This window comes from Vitis riparia, chromosome 12 (genome assembly GCF_004353265.1).
Source record: "Vitis riparia cultivar Riparia Gloire de Montpellier isolate 1030 chromosome 12, EGFV_Vit.rip_1.0, whole genome shotgun sequence".
Taxonomy (NCBI): domain Eukaryota; kingdom Viridiplantae; phylum Streptophyta; class Magnoliopsida; order Vitales; family Vitaceae; genus Vitis; species Vitis riparia.
In genome coordinates, this window is record NC_048442.1 from 21,067,049 (window position 1) to 21,090,046 (window position 22,998).

Consider the following 22,998-nt stretch of genomic DNA (forward strand, 5'->3'; position numbering starts at 1 on the left):
GGGTGAGCCTATAAAAAATCAAGCAACAATATGTGTCCAGTTCCATTATGGACTACAATGCAAAAATTAAATTAATACTGATTTATGATATTATCAAATTGATTATGTAAGTCTACATATAAAAATTCCAACAAAATTACCATATCATAAATATTGAATTTGACTTATGATCTTAAAAATAGAACCTTCCATTTAATAATATTGATATCAGTGATACTAGGTATCCCCTTGACTTAAATATGTTAATACAAGTGCTTAGAGTAGTCTCTTTTATCATAATTTAGGTGATCAAAGAAACGATATGTCTACTTTGTTCCATATTACAACAAAGACGACAAGTTTGATTGCATAAAATCTCCACCTAGTAACAAATTCTAGACTTGTCTAAAGTAAGCTAAAATTTTTATGATTCTAGGATGCTATTGTTGGTTCAAACATAATATTGAAAGCATTATATTTTAGTATTTATGCTAGAGTTATGACAATTGAATATTTGTAATAATATATGAGTGTCTCATATATTTGTTTTAAAAAACTTGTATAGCCTATTAGTTTTTATTCTAACCCAAAACAAATCAATTAAACCTAATTGTGTGGATTGGAAGAGAAGTATATATATATATATATAGTTTTCACTACAAAGCAACTCAGATGGGTTAGTCTTGATCTAGCACCTGAGCCAACTTCATGACCTCCTCCCTTAGAGGAAAATGATGCATGTCAAAAGTGGAAGAGGGATGATGAGATGGCAAAGTGTAATACCTTGAGGTCACTCAAAAGTATGTTGCAACAACAACACTAGTCCTATGCCACTGCATTTGACATCCTTTACAACTTGTATGAGATTTTGAAGGACAAGAAACAAGTTAACTGACAGGCCACCTTGAAAACCATCATGAATGTCATCATGAATTAAAAAATCGGATTTTATTGGCGATATTTTGTCAATATATTAAATATCGGGCGAGCTCAAAACAAAATTCAACACCGATTATCAATTGAGAGGAATATCGGCAAAGTCGGCGATATATCGACAAAATATCGGTTTAATAGAAATATCGGTTTAGAAATATCGATTGTGTTGATCAATATGCAAGTATTTTATTTTTTAATAAAATTAATATAAATGACTATATATAATTTTTTTCTATTTATGAAAAATAAACTTTATTTTTTATTTTATATAAATAAAAAATTTAATAAAGCAAAATATTAGAACTACAAAGTTTTATTTATTTAAAAAAAATAATAAAAAAATGACAAGTCTTATAATTTGTCATGTCAAAGTTAAAAGAAAAAAGAAAAACTCACGGGGGGTGGGGGGTTTAAAGGTTATATTCCTAAACTTTTTAAAAATGATTTTTTTTAATGGCACGGGTAATCATGATTCTCCCAATAAGGAAATGGAATAAAAAAAATATTTCTGCATTGATTACGAATTCTGACTATGTCACTATGCAGCAGAATACATTCCAAGAAGATGTACAAAAAATCATTATAGTTGGAGATTACAGTTCATAAGTTTCTACTGTTCTAAAACCGGCTCCACTTCATGAAAAAAATTTATCAACATGGCTTTACCACTTTGTTGCAGGTGCATCTGATCGAAAATGAAATGAAAGGAAATACTCAACATGGTCTTTTCATACCAACAATTTGGCCATCTTTTACATGTTTGGTCATAGTAAAGTATAATGTTGCCTGGCGTTGATTTATAAAGCATGGAAGACTAAGAAAATGTAGAAAAGAGAATAATTCAAAACCGGTGTGCTCTGAAATAGCTTCTGGGATTAGAATGGGGCCAGAAGGCTCTCCAAGTGAAGGTTACCGGAAAGTCCCTAGGAGGGAAGGTCCTACTAGAGAACATGTCTCATGTCAAAAAATTTGACTCAACTATCAAATGATATCATCAGTTCTTGATATCTCCACATTGTGAAACTCGCTTAAGTTGGTGCTGTATGAAGACTTGAATTGTCAATGGCGTAGCGCTGTTGCTTTCGGTATACGTTCCCGTGCTTGCTGATGAGGCCCTAGTGTCTCTTCATCCGGCAGGTTCATTGTAGTTGGTCAAGACATTGAACGAAGTGGGGCCAAAGGGAGTAATGGCCTTCTCACTCGGCTTTGCAATGACCTTGTTTACTTTGACTCGTGGGACTTGGGTTCCACAATGCTTTATTGAATTTTTCTTGTTTTATTTTTTATTTTTTTATTTTCTTGGGATTCACTTGGACAAAAATTATAGATAAAATGGAAATTGATTAAAATGATAAAATAATAAAGCCACAAAAGCTCATCGAATTCAAAAGGAAGAAGGTGAAAATGAAAATTTTAAAATTTTCAGTTACAACCAAATAAAATTTCATAAAAGCATCACACTTTAATTAGAGTCACAGCCAGGTAGGTTGACGTTTACCTAGGTCCTGATAAAGCTGATGGCATAATTGGAGTAGCAGCAGCAGCAACCTTGTGAGCAATGCCCCTAGGTAATGGTGAATACGAAAAATTGTAATCCAGGTCATCTTCAATATCAACCAAACCCTCCAAAGCCTTCACCACCACGGACATGGAAGGCCTCCTGGCATAATCATTTTGTAGGCACCCTGCAGCAACCTTCATCAGCTCCATAACTTCTGCTCCATGTCCCTGCATATCCTCACTGTTTTTATCAACCATATCCAACACTTGTCCTTCATTTGCCTTCCTTCTGAAAATACTGAGTAAATGCAAATCTTCTTCAGGTTGAGATCGGTCTACATTTCTTCGCCCACACAGAATTTCTAACAACACAACGCCAAAGCTGTAGACGTCCACTTTTTCTGTGATAACTGAGCTCAACCATTCGGGAGCCAAGTAACCCGGGGTCCCCCTCATTGTTGTTACAACTTGGCTTTGGTCCTTGTCAATCAGTTTTGACAGTCCGAAATCGGAAACTTTTGCATTCAAGTGTTCATCCAAAAGGATGTTTTGGGGTTTGATATCCAAGTGAAATATCTTCTGCCTGCATTCTTCATGGAGATAGGCTAGTCCCTTCGCTATGTCAAGGATGATCTTTCTTCTGGATTCCCAACCAAGAGAAAGATGTTGGTTTTTGTGGAAGATCCATTTATCCAAGGACCCATTACACATGTACTCATAGACTAAGAGCCTATGTGATTTTTCAGCACAAAATCCTATCAGTCTTACCAAATTGACATGGTGAATGCTGCCAATGGTCTCAACTTCAGCTGAGAATGATTTCTTTACTTGAGCTGAACCTTCAAGATGCTTCACTGCAACTTTGACACCGTTGCTCAAAGTGCCTTCATAGACTGACCCGAATCCTCCTTCCCCAAGCTTGCAACTAAAGTTTCGGGTTGTAGCTTTCAAGTGATCGAAGGAGAATCTTGTGGGCATTCCTGATACCTGATCTAGGTAATCCTCCTCAACTTCAATAGAATCCTTTTTCTTCCTGAAAAGAAAGAAGCAAGCGGTAATAAAAATAAAGACACCAAAGAAAGCTGCAAGACTTGATACGAGTATAACTCCAGCATGCCCTTTTTTCTTCTGAATTATGTTTCCAACGGGCTCCCTTATCCTTTCAATAGGAGAAATCGCCACTTTAAGGAACGTGGATGAGTTAATATCACCCCGATCAGTGGTCATAAATGAAAAGACCTCAGATAGAAGGCAGCAATCCCCATGTAAAGGATCGTCTGTATATTGAAAAACAGCAGCTTTGCATGAACAGTTGTTCAAACAGGCCTGCTTGCAATTTTCTACATTTGTACTGCTAATGTCAGAACTGAAGGCAAAGTAACCTACGTGTTGAAGCTCAAGAAGATGATGATATTGAGAAGAGCCGCAAGCAATGGGTTTAGTTGCATGGCATCCATGACTGGTTGGCCTGTCATCTACTGGCCTGAAATATTTTGTTCCATGAGGAGATGGTGGGGGACAGCTACACTGTCTTTCTGAACAAATACCATATTTCCCGCACACCAGCGGGTATTGACAGTCATCTACATTACTTAGATCATTTGGAAATGATGACCACCCAGTCAGAAGATCAGCCACCTCCTTCCAGTCAGATTGTTTCCACCCGTAGGCTCTCAAATGACCATCCGGCCCCAGTTTGATGAACTGAGCAGACAAGTCTGTAGGAATGGAAATCCTTGAATCTGGATGGTTTGGTTCAGCACCATGTATGAACACATCGAGGTTTTCATTCCTGAGTAAGATATAATTTTGTTTTGTTTTACCTTTTGTGTTTGTATCCGAGCCCTCAAGACGATAATAGAATTGAGGAGGATTGGACTGTACATAAGCTACCAGAGCTTGATTCGTAACCGAAAGTGATAACAAACCTTCAGTCCAGTTATCTGCGGCTAAGCTGGCTGTAAGCTTCTTCCCTGAAACCATCTTTTGGCCGTGAAGTAAAGCATCAGTGGGGTGGTCAAAAGACTGCCAAACAGTAGCATTGTTTGCATCAAAGAGGACAACATTTCCGGCTTCCGTCAATTTTAAGCCTGAAACACTCTTTCCTGTTGTGTTTGTGGACCAAACAAATTTGCCATCAGCATCCTTCAAGATCAAGTCTCCTCCTCCAGTTAGCTGTAAAGTAGCATTTACCCGGACAGGAGTGTTCCGATTAGCAGACCACACTAGTCTTGGATACCCTATAGAAGAGGAATGAGATGCGAGGTGGTAGATGACAACAGCCAAGAGGCATTCATCTGTTGAATTGCGGCAGTAGAATCCAAAGCAGAATCCTACACCCTTACTTTTGTTGCCAAGAATGGGCTGCACAGTGACTGCCTCATCCGAGTAATATATAATTTCTTGATTAACGTTAATCCATGAACTGGAAAGACGTGCAATATTAGGATAATCGTCCGAATCTTGGGTAGCGCCACGAAAAAGAGAGATGAATGCGAGGAGGGAAAGACCAGCAACAACACAAGACTCCAGTCCATGGCAGGCCATTGCTTTTCCTGATAATTAAGAAGCTGGATTTTAGATTTCTACCCACACAACATTGAAGGAAAGCAACAGGAGATAAAGAAAATGCATGAACTACTTCGAAATATATAACATAGTGGAAATTTTAAGGTCAAGTCAAAGCTTCAATAATCTAGAAAAGATTCTCCGTCTCTCTCTATTTACATTTGAAAAAAAAAAATTATTTATTTAAATATAAACGAAAAAAATATGTTTGATAATATATTTAGTTATGTACGTACAAATTATTACGGGAAGTTTCTGTTAAAGTACAAAAGTTTTTCGTGGACATATTTTGTTAGTCTTCTTTTGAGTGGATTTAGGGTGGAATTGACTTGATTGTTTTCCTTAGTCAGATTTTTTTATTTTGTCAACTCACGAAAGGTCATATGATGGATGTATATGGTTCTAGTTGGTCAACATATGAATGGGTTATGCTTTGGTACCGAAATACCATCATTGGTACCATACCCACAATCTTAAACCAGTGGCAATATGCCACATGTTAGAGTCGGTTGAATAAAAAATAAAAAAAAAATAAAAACCTTACTCTACAGGTCAACCACCTATACCAAGAAAAGAATCCAATGCAACACAAAAAATTTAAATCTTTACAACATCCAATTATATAATTGAAGGAATTATTTTATGTATTGAATAATTTGTAAAAATAAAAATCATTTGAATGGTAAATTACAATTTATTTATTTTTGTAATATAAAGTGATATACCCAAGACGTAACGAAAAAAAATAAAATAAAATAAACCAAATATTCTAAAATAAAATAATTTGGTGATATAATTAATAAATTAAGAAAAGGTAAATTTATTTTATTTTAATTTCAAATTATTTGTTGAAAAAATTGGATGAATATTTGAAGTGTGAAAAGCGATATACTTGGTTTACGAAGTGCAAAAAAATTGAATAATTTCAATGTATTGTAAGTGAAATGAGAATTTTTTTTATTTTAAAAAAGGAGGGAAATAAAAATAAATTTAAATAAATATACATTATTTTAAAATAATATATATAAAATATTTTCAGTTGTGCTTGCAATATGCATTACAAACAAATTTTCATGTTAACATGCAAATTATTTTATATATATTAACATTTTTTTTTTTCTATGGTCCTCATATTCTCGACTGCAGGCATCACAAGGTTGACATTAAATAGGTAGTTGGATGGTTGGCGAAGGCAATAACTGCCATACAAATTATTGGTGTCATCTAACCTAATAAGGGTATCTTTCTCCTATCTTTTAAAACAATTTTGAAAATTAGTTTGTGAGAAGAGATTTTTAAAAAAATTATTCTCTAATTTTGTAGAACAAAAATTTGTTTAAAAATTTAAAATATTTTAATTTATTTTTAATATTTTTAAACATATTTTAAAAATAATTTTTATATATAATATTTTATTTTTAATTATTCTATACTTTTGTATAATTATTTTTTAAAACGATCATAATAAATTAAACAAGTGAAAACAATAAAAAACAGCTAAAAGATCTTATATGAAAACATCCTATTTTTTGTAATAAAAGAATTGAAAATAGAAAATAGTTTTTTATTATCAAACGTATGTTTTTTATTTTGGAAAATAAAAAACTATTTTAAAAACTAATTTCCAAACATACTCGAGGTATTGTTTTAAAAAACAGTTTTTTTTTTATAAGAATAAAAAGCCAAGAAAATATGTTTTGTAATAATAATAAAATAATTCTCTATTCTCAAAAATCGAAAGAAGGGAACATCTTTTAATTATTTTCAATTGCTTTATTTTTTTAACTATTATTTTTTAAAAAGTAATTATATAAATATAACAAATGATTAAAAACAAAATAGTAAATATAAAATTTATTTTTAAAATACATTTAGAAAAGAAAACATATTAAACATTTGAGGTTATTAAACAAATAATTTTACTATAAAACATTAGAGAATAATTTTTAAAAATTATTTTTAAAAATTATTTTAAAAAATAGTTACCATACATAATCTTAATAACTTATTCGATGCCTTTCATTGAATAAGTTAGGGACTTCTTTCTTTATCTTTTTTCTTTTTCTTTTTTTCTAAAAGATCATATATATCTTAAACCAAAAAAACAAAATACACTAAAGTGTTTTTTGAAAACATAATTGAAAATAATAGAATGACTATTTTAAAAAATAATAAGTTAAATACGAAGAAGAATTGAAAATAAAATATTACATATAAAATTTATTTTTAAAAAATATTTGAAAATATAAAAAATGGGTTAAAAATATTATAAGCTCTCAAATAAACTTTTGTTTTAAAAAAACAAATCATAAAATTGTTTTTGAAAACAGTTCTACCTTTCCTATCCCATTTCGTTTTATTTTCATTCATTACATCATTTTCCCTAATTTAAATTCAAAAAAAAAAAAAAAAAACACCATCCTACAACCCTAAAAAAGAAAGCAACAAGCAATTCTAAGTCATGATCTTATACTTTCATCTTCACTGATCTTGATGATTCTCCAATATCGAACCTTGGAACAACAATGTAATGCAAAATATGAAAGTTCAATGATTTTCATCTACATATGACTACTATGCATCCAGAATCACGATGGTGTTCTCCCAAGAGAAATTTTTAGGTTTCATGAATTTGTGAAAGCTTCTTTACCTTGGCCCAGATAAAACTGATGCCAGTAATGGAGTAGTACTAGAACTGGCAGCACCTTCCTTGGGACCAACCACTGGTAAGGGTCCAGGCAGTGGCAAAGGTGAGAAGCTATAATCCAGGTTCTCATCAACATCGACCAAACCCCCCATAGCTTTCACTACCATGGACATGGAAGGTCTCTTAGCAAAATCACATTGTAGGCACCATGCACCCACTCTCATCATCTTCACTACTTCTGTTCCATGTAATTGCATCCCCTCAGTACTGTGTTTATCAACCATGTCCAAAAGCTGCTTCTCTTGTGCCTTCCTCTTGAAATCCTCAGGCTGAGACCGGTCTACATTTTCTCGTCCGCACAAGATTTCCATGCCAATACCATGACACCAAAGCTATAAACATCCACTTTTTCTGTGATTACTGCACTCAAACCACTCAGGAGCTAAATAACCCGGTGTTCCCCTCATTATTGTTACAACTTGACTTTGGTCCCTGTCTATAAGCTTGGATAAGCCAAAATCAGAAACTTTTGCATTGAAGTGTTCATCCAAAAGGATGTTTTGGGGCTTAATATCCAAGTGAAATATTTTCTTTCCACATTCTTCATGGAGGTAGGAGAATCCCTTGGCTATGTCAAGGATGATCTTTCTTCTTTATTGCCAACCAAGAGCAAGGTCTTGGTTTTTGTGGAAGATTCATCTATCCAGGGATCCATTGCACATGTACTCATAGACTAAGAGCCTTTGTGATTTTTCAGCACAAAATCCAATTAGTCTTACCAAATTGACATGGTGAATGCTGCCTATTGTCTCAACTTCTGCTAAAAATGATTTCTTTACTTGGGCTAAACCTTCAAGATGCTTCACTGCTTCCTTGACACCATTGTCCAATGTGCCTTCATAAACTGACCCAAATCCTCCTTCCCCAAGCTTCCGACTAAAATTTTCAGTTGCAGCTTTCAAGTCTTCATAAGAGAATCTAGTGGGCATCCCTAATACCTGGTCGAGATAATCCTCCTCAACTTCCATGGCATTATTTTTCTTCCTGAAAAGAAACAGTCAAGTGACAATTAAGATAAGCACACCAAAGAAAGTTCCAAGACTCGACTCAATTATGATTGGAACATGCCCTGTTTACTTCCCGGCTTTGCTTCCAACTTTTTCTGTTTTATTTTCAGTTGGAGAGTCCTCCACTTTAAGAAGTACGGTGGAGTTCATAAATGGTTCTTAATATTCCCCATAATTATTTGAGTGAAAAAGCTTCAGACTATAATGAGCAATTCTCATTGGAAGAATTCTGATCATATAGAAATCTAGCGCCTTTGCATGAACAGTTCTCCAAGCAAGCCTGTTTGTAATTCTCCATATCTGTATACAGTGTCCTCTCTGAAAATAGAGTATCTGTAGTTGTCAAGCTCCATAAGACTGTAATATTGGGAAGACGAGCAAGAAATGGAAGTGATTTCAGAACATCCAAGATTGGGTAGCCGATCATCTACTGGCCTGAAGGACTTTGCCTCATTACTTGAAGCTTCAGGACAGCTGCACTGCTCGTCTGAACAAATTCCATATATTCCACACAATAATGGATATTCACAATTGCCTTCATTGGCTTTCAGGAGATCAGTTACTTCCTTCCATTCAGATTCTCTCCACTCATAAACTCTCAAATGACCATTGGGGCCCAACTTCATGAACTAAGAAGATAATGCTGCAGGAATGGAAATCACTGAATCTGGATCATTTGGCTCAGCAGTAAGTATGAACAGAGCAAGGCTTTCATTCCTGAATTGAATATAACTTGGTTCTGTATTGTTTTTTTATGCCTGTAATAGTCTTGTTATAATAGAACTGTGGAGGACTAGATTCAACATAAGCTACAATAACTTCATTAGTAACCATAAGTGAAGGTAAACCTTCACTCCAATTTGATGCAGATATACTTGCTATCAGCTCCTTCTCTGAAACCAACTTTTGACTGTGAACTAAACAGTCTGTCGGGTAATCAAAAGACTGCCAAACGGTATTGTTATTTTTGTCAAAGAATACAAGGTTGACAGCTCCAGTTAAGTTTAATCCTGGAATAGATTTGCCACTTGTGTTTGTAGACCAAATCAGAGTGCCATCAGCATCTTCTAAGGTCAAATCTCCTCCTTTAGTAAGTTCCAGGGTAGAAGTAGCATTAATTCTGAACGGATTGTTTGGATTAGCAGACCACACTAGTTCTGGAAAATCCCCGTTTTGGAAGATAAGGACACCAAAGAAGCAGGCGTTGTTGCCAATGTAGCAGTAGAAGCCACAGATGAAACCTGAGCCAGTGCTTTCTCTAAGTAGGATGGGCTGTGCAACAGTATGAACTAGAGAGGTTTGCATTGCTTGGTTATTGGACATATTGGGCATGCGTTAAGGGGAAGGGAGAGATCATTAGAAGAGAAAAAAGAAGAGCAGAAACAGAAGAAGACTCCAGCCTAAACCATCTGTGGCTAAGCTGGCTGTAAGCTTCTTCCCTGAAACCATCTTTTGGCCGTGAAGTAAAGCATCGGTGGGGTGGTCAAAAGACTGCCAAACCGTAGCATTGTTTGCGTCAAAGAGGACAACATCTCCCGCTTCAGTCAATTTTAAGCTTGAAACAATCTTTCCTGTTGTGTTTGTAGACCAAACAAATTTGCCATCAGCATCCTTCAAGATCAAGTCTCCTCCTCCAGTTAGCTGTAAAGTAGCATTTACCCCGACAGGATTGTTCGGATTAGCAGACCACACTAGTTTTGGAGAATCTATAGAAGAGGAATGAGATTTGGGGTGGTAGATGACAACAGCCAAGAGGCCTTCATCTCTCTTAGAGAGAGTAGAATCCAAACCAGGATCCTGTGTTGGGATTGAGCCTTATAGGCCCACCATGGTTGGCGCTCAGGAAGCCCAGGACCGTGGCTCCTCAATCACACCAATTGTTTATTTATTCCAATAAATGAGGCGTCCTGGTACCGGGATTGACATTTAGGTGGACCTTAAAGGTTTGGTCCTAGGTTCAATTCCTGGGGACGTCTCCTTTATTGGAACAAATAAACAATTGGTGTGATTGAGGGGCCACGGTCCTAGGCTTCTAGCCTTCCCTTCCAAAGTGTTAAGCCCCAATCTTGAGATTGAGCCTTATGGGCCCACCATAATCGACCTCTATATTGGAATTGGAACAAATAAACAAGGGAGAATTATCTTTTTGGGGTAGATGGGTCCCCAAATTAACAAAAGGTCTATATAACTCTTCAAATTGAGTTGAAGGATATGAAATAGTAACAGACAAATATACCCTTTTAGAACACATATAAAATATTTTATAAAATTAAGTTAAATAATTTTTTTTCAATAAATTTTTTTTTCAAAAATACTAAATTAAATAAAAGTAGTTTTCAAAAATATTAAATTAAATAATTTCTTTTTCAAAAATATTAAATTAATTTTTTTTCAAAAATATTAAATTAAATTAAAGTATTTAAAAAAATATTAAATTAAATATTTTTTTAATATTAAATTAAATAAATTTATTTTAAAAAAATATTAAATTAAATAAATTTATTTTTAAAAAATATTAAATTAAATAAAATTATTTTAAAAAATATTAAATTACATAAAAGTATTTTTCAAAAATATTAATTTTTTTTCTCAAAATCAACAAAGGGCATTTTTGGAAATACTGAAGGATAATATCCTTTAACTCAATTTCCATACTTTCATTGGATCTTGAGCTCAATTTGAAGAGTTACATGAACCTTTTGTTAATTTGGGGGCCCATCTACCCCCAAAACATAATTCTCCCAATAAACAATTGGCCTTGGGCCTCTAGCCATCCCTTCGGAAGTGCTAAGCCCCAATCTTGGGATTGACCCTTATGGGCCCACCACGGTGACTGCCTCATCCCAGTCGAAATATATAGGTTCTTGACCAACGTTAGTCCATGCATGAACTGGAGAGACGTGCAATATTAGGATATGAGACAGACCGAGGTGGGTAGCACCACGAAAGAGAGATATGAGACCGAGGTGGGAAAGAGACGCAACATGACAAGACTCCAGTCCATGCCAGGCCATTGCTTTTTTGGATAATTAAGATGTCGTTTTCCTTTTTCTTCTCTCCCAGCTGTTTGATTCAAGCCAAAGACATCACTGACTATAAAAACACTCCATGTTTTCATATTCCACCGTTTATTTTTATTTTTATTTTTTAAAACATTTTATCGTCTTGGACTGGTTCCACATCTTTTCTTTTACGACTGATTAAGGTTTTCTTGGACACATTTTGTTGGGAGTCTTTCTTTGCGTGGATTTAGGGTGAAATTGACTTAGTCGCAATTATTTTCCATGGATGACTCAAATTTAGGTACTAGAAGAATGTAATTCATCCAATTCTTTGCTACTATCATTCAAATAGAGCTTTACATCACCCTGAAGTCTTGTCGAACACTAGCATTTCTTAAGGTATAACGTACATCTCCAAGAAAAAGAAAATTTGCTTTATTATTGGTGAAGCTTTTTGATCTTACAAATATTAATTTCACTATTTCAAATATTAAGAGAGTTTTAAACCAAGGCCCTCTTCTCACCTTGGATAAAGCTAAAACAATGGAGATCCAAAACACAGGAATTTTGGCCTACACTGACAATACAAACTAAAATTACAATGAAACCTCATAGAGGAGGGACTCCCTTTCACCTGGGTCCTGACAAAGTGCATGGCAGTAATGGAGGACTAGCACTAGCTGCCTTGTACCCCTGGGCCAGAGATTTTCCTGATAATGGTGAATATGAAAAGCTGTAATCCAAGTTAATTTCTACTCCAACTGAACCCTCCAAAACCTTCACCACCACAGACATGGAAGGCCTCTTGGCATAATCACTTTGCAGACACCATGCAGCCACCCTCGTCATCTCCATTACTTCCTCTCCATGTTCTTCCATGTCCTCGCTGTGTTTATCAATTATATCCGCAAGTTGCTCCTCTTCTGCCTTTCTCTTGAATATGCTTAGTAAATGCATATCTTCCTCTGGCTGGGATCTATCTATGTTTCTTCGCCCACACAGAATTTCCAATACCACCACACCAAAGCTGTAAACATCCACTTTCTCTGTGATGACTGAGCTCAACCATTCTGGAGCTAAGTACCCGGGTGTTCCTCTCATTTTTGTTACAACTTGGCTTTGATCCTTGTCAATGAGCTTTGACATTCCGAAATCAGAAACTTTTGCTCTGAAATGTTTATCCAAGAGGATGTTTTGAGGCTTAATGTCCAAGTGAAAAATCTTCTGCCTGCAATCTTCGTGGAGATAGGCCAGTCCTTTGGCTATGTCGAGTATGATCTTCTTTCTTGATTGCCAACCAAGAGTAAGGTCCTTGTTTCTGTGGAAGATCCACTTATCCAAGGATCCATTGCACATGTACTCATAGACTAACAGCCTATGTGATTTTTCAGCACAAAATCCAATCAATCTTACCAAATTGACATGGTGAATGTTGCCTATTGTCTCAACTTCGGCCAAAAATGACTTCTTGATTTGCCCTAAGCCTTCAAGGCGCTTTACTGCAACTTTCATTCCATTGCTCAGAATCCCTTCGAACACCACACCAAATCCTCCTTCCCCAAGCTTGCAACTAAAATTTTTGGTGCTAGCTTTCAATTCATGATAGGAAAATCTAGTGGGCATTCCTTGTACCCAGTCTAAATAATCCTCCTCAACTTCCAGGGAGTGTCTTCTCTTCCATAAAAGAAAAAGGCAAGGACCAATGCAAACTAATACACCCAAAAACGCTCCAAGACTTGAACCAAGTACCATTCGAGCATGCCCTGTTCTTTTCCGAATCATGTTTCCAACATCCCCTGTTTCGATCTGCACTTTCAGAAAAAAAGATGTGCTATAATTGTATGTTCCATTCATGTTCTGGAGTGAAAAGACTTCGGATAGCAGGCAGCAATCCCCAATTGAAATATTTGAATTGTGGTTAAACAGAGCAGCTTTGCATGAACAGTTTTTCAGACAGGCCTTCTTGCAAGTCTGTATATCTGTATTCTGAATGTCCGCGCGAAAAGTGAAGTATTCTGTGTGTGGAAGCTCAAGAAGGGTGTGATATTGAGACAAGTGGCAAGATATGGGTTGAAATGCAGAGCAGCCCAGGTTGGGTTGCTTTTTATTTATTGGCCTAAAGTAGGATGTTCCATTAGTTGATGCCAGGGGACAGGAACACTGCCCTTGTGAGCAGATACCATATCTCCCGCAGTCTAATGGGTATCCACCCCCGTCTTTATTTCCTTTCAGAAGGTCAGCCACCGCCGTCCAGTTAGGTTTTTGCCACTCATAAACCCGCAAATGACCATCAGCCTCCAACTTCATGTATTGAGCAGATCCTGCCTTAGGAATAGGAATAAATGAAGGGTGTCCGTCATCATAAGTGGGCAGGCGGAGGCTTCCGTTATTGTAAGAGATAAAAGCTCCTACACTTCTGTTCAAAATTCTAGAACCTTTACTCTTGAATTCGTAATAGAGCTGCGGAGGGTTGGACTCTAACTGAGCAACAAATCCGTGAGTTGTCGGCAAAATTGAAAACAAACCTTCAGTCCAATTTGAATCCGATATACTGGCCGTCAGCTTCATCCCATCAAGCAAAGATTGACCCACAACCAAAGAGTCAGTTGGGTGATGGAAAGACTCCCACACGGCAGAGTTTTCTGTGTTGAAGAGCACAAGGTCTCCAGTTTCAGTTAAGTTTAAGCCTGAAACATTCTTTCCAGATGTGTCTGTGGACCAGACCAAAGTGCCATCAGCATCTGACAAGATCAAATCTCCTTGTTCAGTGAGTTCCAGAGTAGCATTAAGTTTGACCGGATTGTTTCTATTAGCAGACCACACAAGCTGAGGGTGGTCTTCGTCTTGGAAGATGAGGACTGCAAAGAGGCATGAATTGCTCTCAAAGTGGCAGTAGAAGCCACAGAAGAAACCTGGGCCACTAGTTTCTCTAACAAGGATGGGATTCACGGTTACCCAATCCGAGGACTTTGCCCAGTGTCCCACGCTGTTAGCCCATGAGCTGGAGAGATTTGCATAACTTGGATATAATTGGGAAAGTTGGGTTTTTGCGTATATCGAGGGAAAAGAAGAGATTATGAGAAAAGAGAAGACAAGAGAACTATAACAATACCCCACCCAGTAGCCACCCATGGCTTCTTTGAATCACAAGGGTTTACAGTTCATTAAATAATAGGAAGAAGATCCAGCCACGGTTCATTCAATACAAATTAAACCTTCAAACAAGGGTCAAGTCAAACACACCAATGGCGTGTGGAAAAAATATTTTTTTTTTCCATTTTCATTCCTTCTCTAGATTTGGTGATTCCAATTCCTGCGTATGAACGTGTTTAGGATTCTAAGGTTAGAATAATTATTTATTTTTATTTCAATATTAAAATATTCATTTTCATTTAAAAAGAAAATTCTCAAACTATGCATAGTTTTAAAAATAAAATAAAAGTTTAATAATTTTTTAAAAATAATTTAAAATTCAAAAATATATATACAATGATTATAAAAATTAATACACATAATTAATGTTTTAAATTCTTTAATAAATTTTCTAACTTCTAAGAATAATAAAATTTTAAAATTTGATTAATTAATTATAGATTAAATAAAAAAATTTAGAATATCATGTTCTTGATTGAGTACTAAAAGTATCTATGTAATGAAAATTTTGACTCATTTATACCTCAAAAAATTAAACTTTATTTGTTTTTAAATTAATTTAAAATGAAACATTATTAACAATTATTAATTTTACATTATTATTATTTATTTTTAACAAAATAAATCAATTATGCTTTAATAAAATATTAATATCCATATTTTTATAATATTTATAAAAATATGATTTATGATTTTATAATAAAATTAATATTTATATTTTATTAAATGCTATTTATTTTTAAATTTATTTATAATTACAAAACTATTTTTATTTTTAATAAGACTTGAATTAAAATTAGTTAATATTATATAAATGGAATTTATATATTTTTTTTTTTTTACAAAATCTAAATAAAAAATATTGTTAAAAATAATTTATCCAAAAAAGTTTTTGAATTTTTAATTTTTGAAAAGTATTTTAAAAAATAAATTGGACTAGGGAATCAAAATACCTTATGCTAAGGGATGATTTAAAACCTTACTTATAACTCGAATTTCATTTCCTTTGAAATCATTCTTGATTTCACTCTCATCCTTACTTTAGTTATCCAAACATGGGAATGGATGAAAAGATGAATGATACGTCCATTCCAACTTCCCATTCTCGCATATAAAACATGACCTAAATATTTTGCTTTTCACAATAATAGGACACTATTCAAGGCTTTCAATAAACATTTTAGTCTATTTTATTACATAAGTTGGGAGATTATATTAAAATGTGATAAATTGAATCTTTCTCGCTCAAGATACTCATCTTTTTATATTTTTCATATTAAAATTCAATATAAATTTGTAGATCCTAAAATTTGTCCCAAATTTATTTCCATATTAATTTTGAATTCAATTTTATCCTTAAATTTGAAACTTGATGACATTTAATTTTTTTTTTTTTTTGTCTATTTATATCTTTTAAATCTTGATTTTTATTCTTATTATATTTATTTGTATTTTGTATTTTATATTATAATATATTATATTTTTATTTTTATTATTTTATTTTATTTATTTTTATTTTCTTTTCTTTCTTTCTTTCTTTTTATTTATTTTATTTTTTTCTTTTCCTTTTTCTTTTTTTCCCTTTTCCCACTCTTTCCTATACATATCCCCAATGTTTTAAGAACTGAACCAATCATTGAACCAAAAAAATTACTAGTTTATGGTTCACAGATTGGATTGGCGATCAAACCGCAGTTGAGCCGCGATCAAACCGCAGTTGAACCGCGATCGAACTAGTGATATTCTAAATATATATTTTATATATTATTAAAAAATTTTAAAAATTAAAAGTTAAAAATAATAAATTCTATCTAAATTTTAATAGCATCTACTCTATTAATTGAGTTTTTTCACAATTTTTTTTACTTGTAGAAGTCATCATATATCATATATCATATATCATATATCATATATCATATCTTTAACACAATATAAGATGTTATACATTCATAATGTCAGTCAATCCAATATTTATCAAATAATCAAACCATTGCTACCCTACATCTATATATGAGCAATAAACCAACAATTACCAAATTATCAAAAAGTTGTTAACACATTATCTATAATAGATAGTACAAATGTCAACCACAACACTTAAATAGTTACTCAAAATATAACATGTCAATATTTGAGTATTCATAAAGAATTTTTCATACTAATAAATATAAAATTCACATCTTCATTCATTTTGAAAATTGGGATATGGAGATTCAAAATGAGCATATGGAAAACAAAATTCTCCACATCAAGCCCTTCTAAAGCCACACCATTACCATCCTCGTCATTTACAAAAATATTGAATATATATCAACAAGAAATCATTTTTAAAGAATATATATATAATTATTGAAATTTTATAAATTTAAATATTATACTAACTAATGTGAAAACTTGAACCTTCCACTTCATTTATTGGAATTGACCCTTCTTCATATAGAAGATTTTTCAATTCTTCAACATCTAATTCTTCTAACTCATCCTCATCAACTATCCAAAAATCGATTTTATCAATGCATGCATAGTCAATGGGATCATAGGTTCTTTTCTTGTTGTAGAACCCAAAAAAGAAAATCATATAATTATTCATAATTGTCAATGAAAAAATTTAAATTCAAAACAATTAAGAAAACATTTATATTGATTTTTTCGCTGCAAATTATAATGAACATATACAAGATCATTAAGCCTTTGATGCTCCAATTTATTCCTTCTTTTGGTATGTATATGTTCAAACACGCTCCAATTCCTCTCACATCTAGAAGATGATGCAGTTTGACTCAATATTTGAATGACTAACTTTTGCAAATGTGGTGCTCTGTATCTATGTGGCCTCCACCATTCATCTAGTTATCATTTTCACATTAAAAATAAGAAGAAAAAAAAAAGCATTAGCAAGTTTAAAAATATTATAATATATATTTTAAAATTAAAACACACTAGTAAATATTAAATAGTAAGTAGGTAACTAATGAAAAAGAACAAACACACTAATAAATTAAAATTATCTTTTACCAGGTTGAAGTACTTCATGTGAAGAATAAGCAAAGTCTCTTACAAAACTTCTTAATCAATCACGAAACAACTTCAATTCATTTATCGTTTCATACTTGCCCTTTAGAACTTTTTGATCAATAACATCCATGACACCTCCAATAACTATTGGCTTATTACAAAAGTTTTCCTAATCATATTGAAAACATGGATTCAACCAATAAGTTGTTGAATAAATGTTTTTCTTTAGTTGTTGATCTCAACGTTGATTTATGATCTCTATATAAGGTTTGTATAGTCTTTTGTTGTGGTTAAATAATTTCTTGATGCCCAAGCGAGCCCTATACATGCCTTCATACACATATCCCATCGAAAGACCTCTCATAACAGTCAATAACACATAATAAGCACATTAGTGGAGCTATGAGATTCACAACTATCAAACAATCATTCCAAAATATGTTATCTAAGATGATAGAAACTGCAACTTTGCTTTTATTATCCCTTGAATATCAAAAGTTCACAAAGAACTTGCTAGTCACAAAAGCTTGCAAGTCATGTTTATGATCAAGAAGACTCTTGATTGTAATGAATGTAGTATAATAAAGCAAATTGCACCAGGTCAGAAAATCTTTATCCATCTTTTTTTTTTCTCAACCAACTTAACAAAGTAACATAATTATATACAAAATTTATCACTTCTGATGCACATCTTGCAGGTTTAGCAACATAGTCCATCTTACCAATATCCTTAAAGATCAAATTAAGACAATGAGCTAGACAAGGTGACTAATTGATGTGTTTATACTTCTGAGAAATCAATCTCCCTGTGGCCACGTAATTTTTTGCATTATTAGTCACTACATTGAATGGATAAACCTATTCAATCACCTCATCAAATAGTTGCATCATTGACAATATCTGAAGCATCAATAGATTTCACAACTGAAATTCCTTGAGAACGATAAACAAAAATCCAGTTTTATCTCGAATAGCTTTAATTCCACTTCGATTTTTAAATAATGTTCTATTTCTTTTGATTTTTTCACACAAGCAAGAATGATGAATCTTCATAATTCCGAAATAATGGGTTTCGCGAGATTAATTCAGGCAAGATTAATCGGGCTTTGGTGGGGGCCCCGCATATGTGATTTTATGACTGATTGATTGATTGATTGATTGATTTACCATGCTTGTTTGATTTATTCTGTTCCTTGACATGCGCATAACTTTATCTATTCGTGATTCACTAATCCTGTTCCATGATAGCGCATCCACGACTGGAGGACCAGGTATGTATCCACTCATATTTTGCTCATTCTTTATACATGTTTTGATTCCCATATGTGCATGATCGCTTCGGGTATTCATTGATTTTCTCATTGATTGTCATGTCAGCTTCATTTTATTAGTAGAGACCCGACTTTAGGGACTTAGAGGGGTGCTACGGTCTTTACCATACCTTCCCGATAAGTAACCTGACCCCCGAACCCGATCCGGTTTTCCACAGACCACCTTTTCCAAAATAAGGAGTCACACTTAGGGTTTTTCTTTCTTATTTTGTTTACCCTTTAAAAATAAAACAAAAATAAGTGGCGACTCCAAGTCATTTTCTTAATCAATAAAAATCATTTTTCCAATTAAAATCAAGCTCGTCATCGAGTGGGAAACGCATAAGCAGAAATGCGGGGTCCACAAGAACATATATATTTTTAGATAATATCTTCCAGTGGTTTTCATTTTGTTTAAGATTATTTAAAAAAAATAATATTATAAATATGGAGAATAATTGAAGATAAAACATAAGAGAAGGAAATTAAATAATATCCAATTTAGTGGGGCAAGAGGCTCCCCATGAGGTAGGTGTGGGACCTTGCATCTATTAAGATATAAATCCATTTCTCTTCTAGGTATTAGATAGACAAAGGGCTATTCGGACAACGTCCTTAATCATTAAACAAGTAATAAATGTTCCAAAGAGCTCATTATACAAGTAATAAATGTTCCAAAGAGCAATAATGAATATAAACGTTTGACTTTAAGCTTAAAAGTCGTTATTCGCAAGGTCAATTGTGGGTCCATTTAAAGCATTAAAGAGACACATTAAATATCACAACTCTGCTAGAATAAAAGGTCATCAAATATCAATTTCAGGTATGAACTAACCTCCCTAAAATAGTCATAACTTATTTCTTCTAAAAACTAACTTAAGTTTCAGAGGGGCGTACCCAAAAAATCATACATACTTTGTTGCATGTATGCTTGTTGTTTGCTCAGAGAAATTTAGTTGGAAAAAACATTGTTGGTCATCTACCAACAATAGAGAACAATGTTTTGCTATTTCGAGTGCTTGACAAATCAACCCAAATCATTAATTTATTATACACAAAGACTTAAGCTTATCCATCTTGGTTTGTTTTCCTAATCTTTCTCTTATACCAAGTATTCATTAAAGCTTACGATTACCAAGAGTCTCATTTAGTGCTTTCACACTTAGTCCTTCAAGCACTGTCGGGCGCTCACATTGTGTTGCTGACATGTATGACTTAGTTATGCTTGTTGAAACTTATGAGTGTAGTAAATTAAAAGAATAAATTTACATAAATGTCTTACAAATAAAAGTTACTTTTAAAACATGTTTTAAAATATAGAAAAGAGGTCACGAATATTTTAAATTCCTAAATAGATTTTTGTTTTACAAAATATCATAGAATAATAATAAAAAATTAAATTAAATTAAATTAATTTTTATTTTACTATTTTTAATATATAGATAATAATAAAATATTTTTTTAATAAAAGAAGTTATAAAATATAATAATTTAATTATTTATAAAATATATTTATTTTAATGTAATTAAAAAAATTTAAAGGTAAGTTTTTAAAAAATAATATAAAATAATTTCAAAAAAAGAAAAAAGTTAAACGGGGCATCCCATCCTGTTTAATTTTTTAAATAAGACGAAGATGAGAATTATTTTGAATAAATAGGACAGAATTGTGATGGGGGCGACCCGTCCCAAACCTACCTTATTGTCATCCCCAAAATGGGATAAGGCTTTAATATACCTATAACCTTCGTTGTAAAGTTCAATATGATAACTTCACCTCATCTTAAAGATGGGAGAAATTACCATACCATAAATATTGAATTTGACTTATGATCTTAAAAATAGAACCTTCCATTTAATAATATTGATATTAGTGATACTAGGTATCCTCGGACTTAAATATGTTAATACAAGTGCTTAGAGTAGTCTCTTTTATCATAATTTAGGTGGTCAAAGAAACGTATGTCTACTTTGTTCCATATTATAACAATGACTACAAGTTTGAATGCATAAAATCTCCACCTACTAACAAATTCTAGACTTGTCTAAAGTAAGCTAAAATTTTTATGATTCTAGGATACTATTGTTGGTTCAAACATAATATTGAGAGCATTATATTTTAATATTTATGCTAGAGTTATGACAATTGAATATTCGTAATAATATATGAGTGTCTCATATATTTGTTTTCAAAAAGTTGTCTAGCCTATTAGTTGTTATTCTAACCCAAAACAAATCAATTAAACCTAATTGTGTGGATTGGAAGAGAAGTATATATATATATATATATATATATATATATATATATATATATAGTTTTCACTACAAAGCAACTCAAATGGGTTAGTCTTGATCTAGCACCGGACCCAACTTCATGACCTCCTCCCTTAGAGGAAAATGATGCATGTCAAAAGTGGAAGAGGGATGATGAGATGGCAAAGTGTAATACCTTGAGGTCACTCAAAAGTATGTTGCAACAACAACACTAGTCCTATGCCACTGCATTTGACATCCTTTACAACTTGGATGAGATTTTGAAGGACAAGGAACAAGTTAAATGATAGGCCACCTTGAAAATCATCATGATGCCATCATGGATTGAAAAATTGGATTTTATCTGCACTATTTTGTTGATATATCGGCGGGCTCAAGATGAAATTCAACACTGATTATCGATCGAGAGGAATATCGTCAAAATTGACGATATATCAACGAAATATTAGTTTAGTAGAAATATTGATTGTGTTGATCAATATGTAAGTATTTTAATTTTTAATAAAATTAATATAAATGACTATATACAATTTTTTTTTATGAAAAATAAAATTTATTTTTATTTTATATAAATAAAAAATTAATAAAGCAAGATATTAGAACTACAAACAAGTTTTGCCTTTTTTAATTAAAATTACTTTATTGTCAAGTGTCAAAGTTTTATTTATTTAAAAAAAAAGAATAATAATAATGACAAGTCTTATAACTTCTCATGTCAAAGTTAAAAGAAAAAAAGAAAAACTCATCGGGGGACAATTTTGAAATATTGATGATTTTCAAGGTTATATTCCTAAACTTTTTAAAAATGATTTTTTTTTTTAATGGCACGGGTAATCATGATTCTCCCAATAAGGAAATGGAATAAAAAAAATTTCTGCATTGATTACGAATTCTGACTATGTCACTATGCAGCAGAATACATTCCAAGAAGATGTACAAAAAATCATTATAGTTGGAGATTACAGTTCATAAGTTTCTACTGTTCTAAAACCGGCTCCACTTCATGAAAAAAATTTATCAACATGGCTTTACCACTTTGTTGCAGGTGCATCTGATCGAAAATGAAATGAAAGGAAATACTCAACATGGTCTTTTCATACCAACAATTTGGCCATCTTTTACATGTTTGGTCATAGTAAAGTATAATGTTGCCTGGCGTTGATTTATAAAGCATGGAAGACTAAGAAAATGTAGAAAAGAGAATAATTCAAAACCGGTGTGCTCTGAAATAGCTTCTGGGATTACAATGGGGCCAGAAGGCTCTCCAAGTGAAGGTTACCGGAAAGTCCCTAGGAGGGAAGGTCCTACTAGAGAACATGTCTCATGTCAAAAAATTTGACTCAACTATCAAATGATATCATCAGTTCTTGATATCTCCACATTGTGAAACTCGCTTAAGTTGGTGCTGTATGAAGACTTGAATTGTCAATGGCGTAGCGCTGTTGCTTTCGGTATACGTTCCCGTGCTTGCTGATGAGGCCCTAGTGTCTCTTCATCCGGCAGGTTCATTGTAGTTGGTCAAGACATTGAACGAAGCGGTGCCAAAG

At 33.1% G+C, this 22,998-nt stretch overlaps 2 protein-coding genes and 1 pseudogene across 2 annotated transcripts; all 3 read right to left on the reverse strand.

The window, feature by feature from the left end:
- Positions 1 to 2,396: 2,396 nt before the first annotated feature.
- LOC117926093 (G-type lectin S-receptor-like serine/threonine-protein kinase SD2-5) lies at positions 2,397 to 4,962 on the reverse strand. Its single transcript, XM_034845178.1, has one exon. It carries the CDS (start codon positions 4,960 to 4,962, stop codon positions 2,410 to 2,412), a length of 2,553 nt encoding a protein of 850 aa, XP_034701069.1. The 3' UTR covers positions 2,397 to 2,409.
- A 2,667-nt stretch (positions 4,963 to 7,629) lies between these two features.
- Positions 7,630 to 11,711, reverse strand: LOC117926094 (annotated as a pseudogene).
- Positions 11,712 to 12,112: 401 nt separating this feature from the next.
- Positions 12,113 to 14,831, reverse strand: LOC117926095 (G-type lectin S-receptor-like serine/threonine-protein kinase SD2-5). The gene has a single exon (XM_034845179.1). The coding sequence runs from the start codon at positions 14,829 to 14,831 to the stop codon at positions 12,330 to 12,332; it is 2,502 nt and encodes an 833-aa protein (XP_034701070.1). The 3' UTR covers positions 12,113 to 12,329.
- Positions 14,832 to 22,998: the final 8,167 nt, after the last annotated feature.

Excerpts from the sequence above, each read along its gene's own strand:
- LOC117926093 (XM_034845178.1), bottom strand. The coding sequence starts at position 4,962 with ATGGCCTGCCATGGACTGGAGTCTTGTGTTGTTGCTGGTCTTTCCCTC.
- LOC117926095 (XM_034845179.1), bottom strand. The coding sequence starts at position 14,831 with ATGGGTGGCTACTGGGTGGGGTATTGTTATAGTTCTCTTGTCTTCTCT.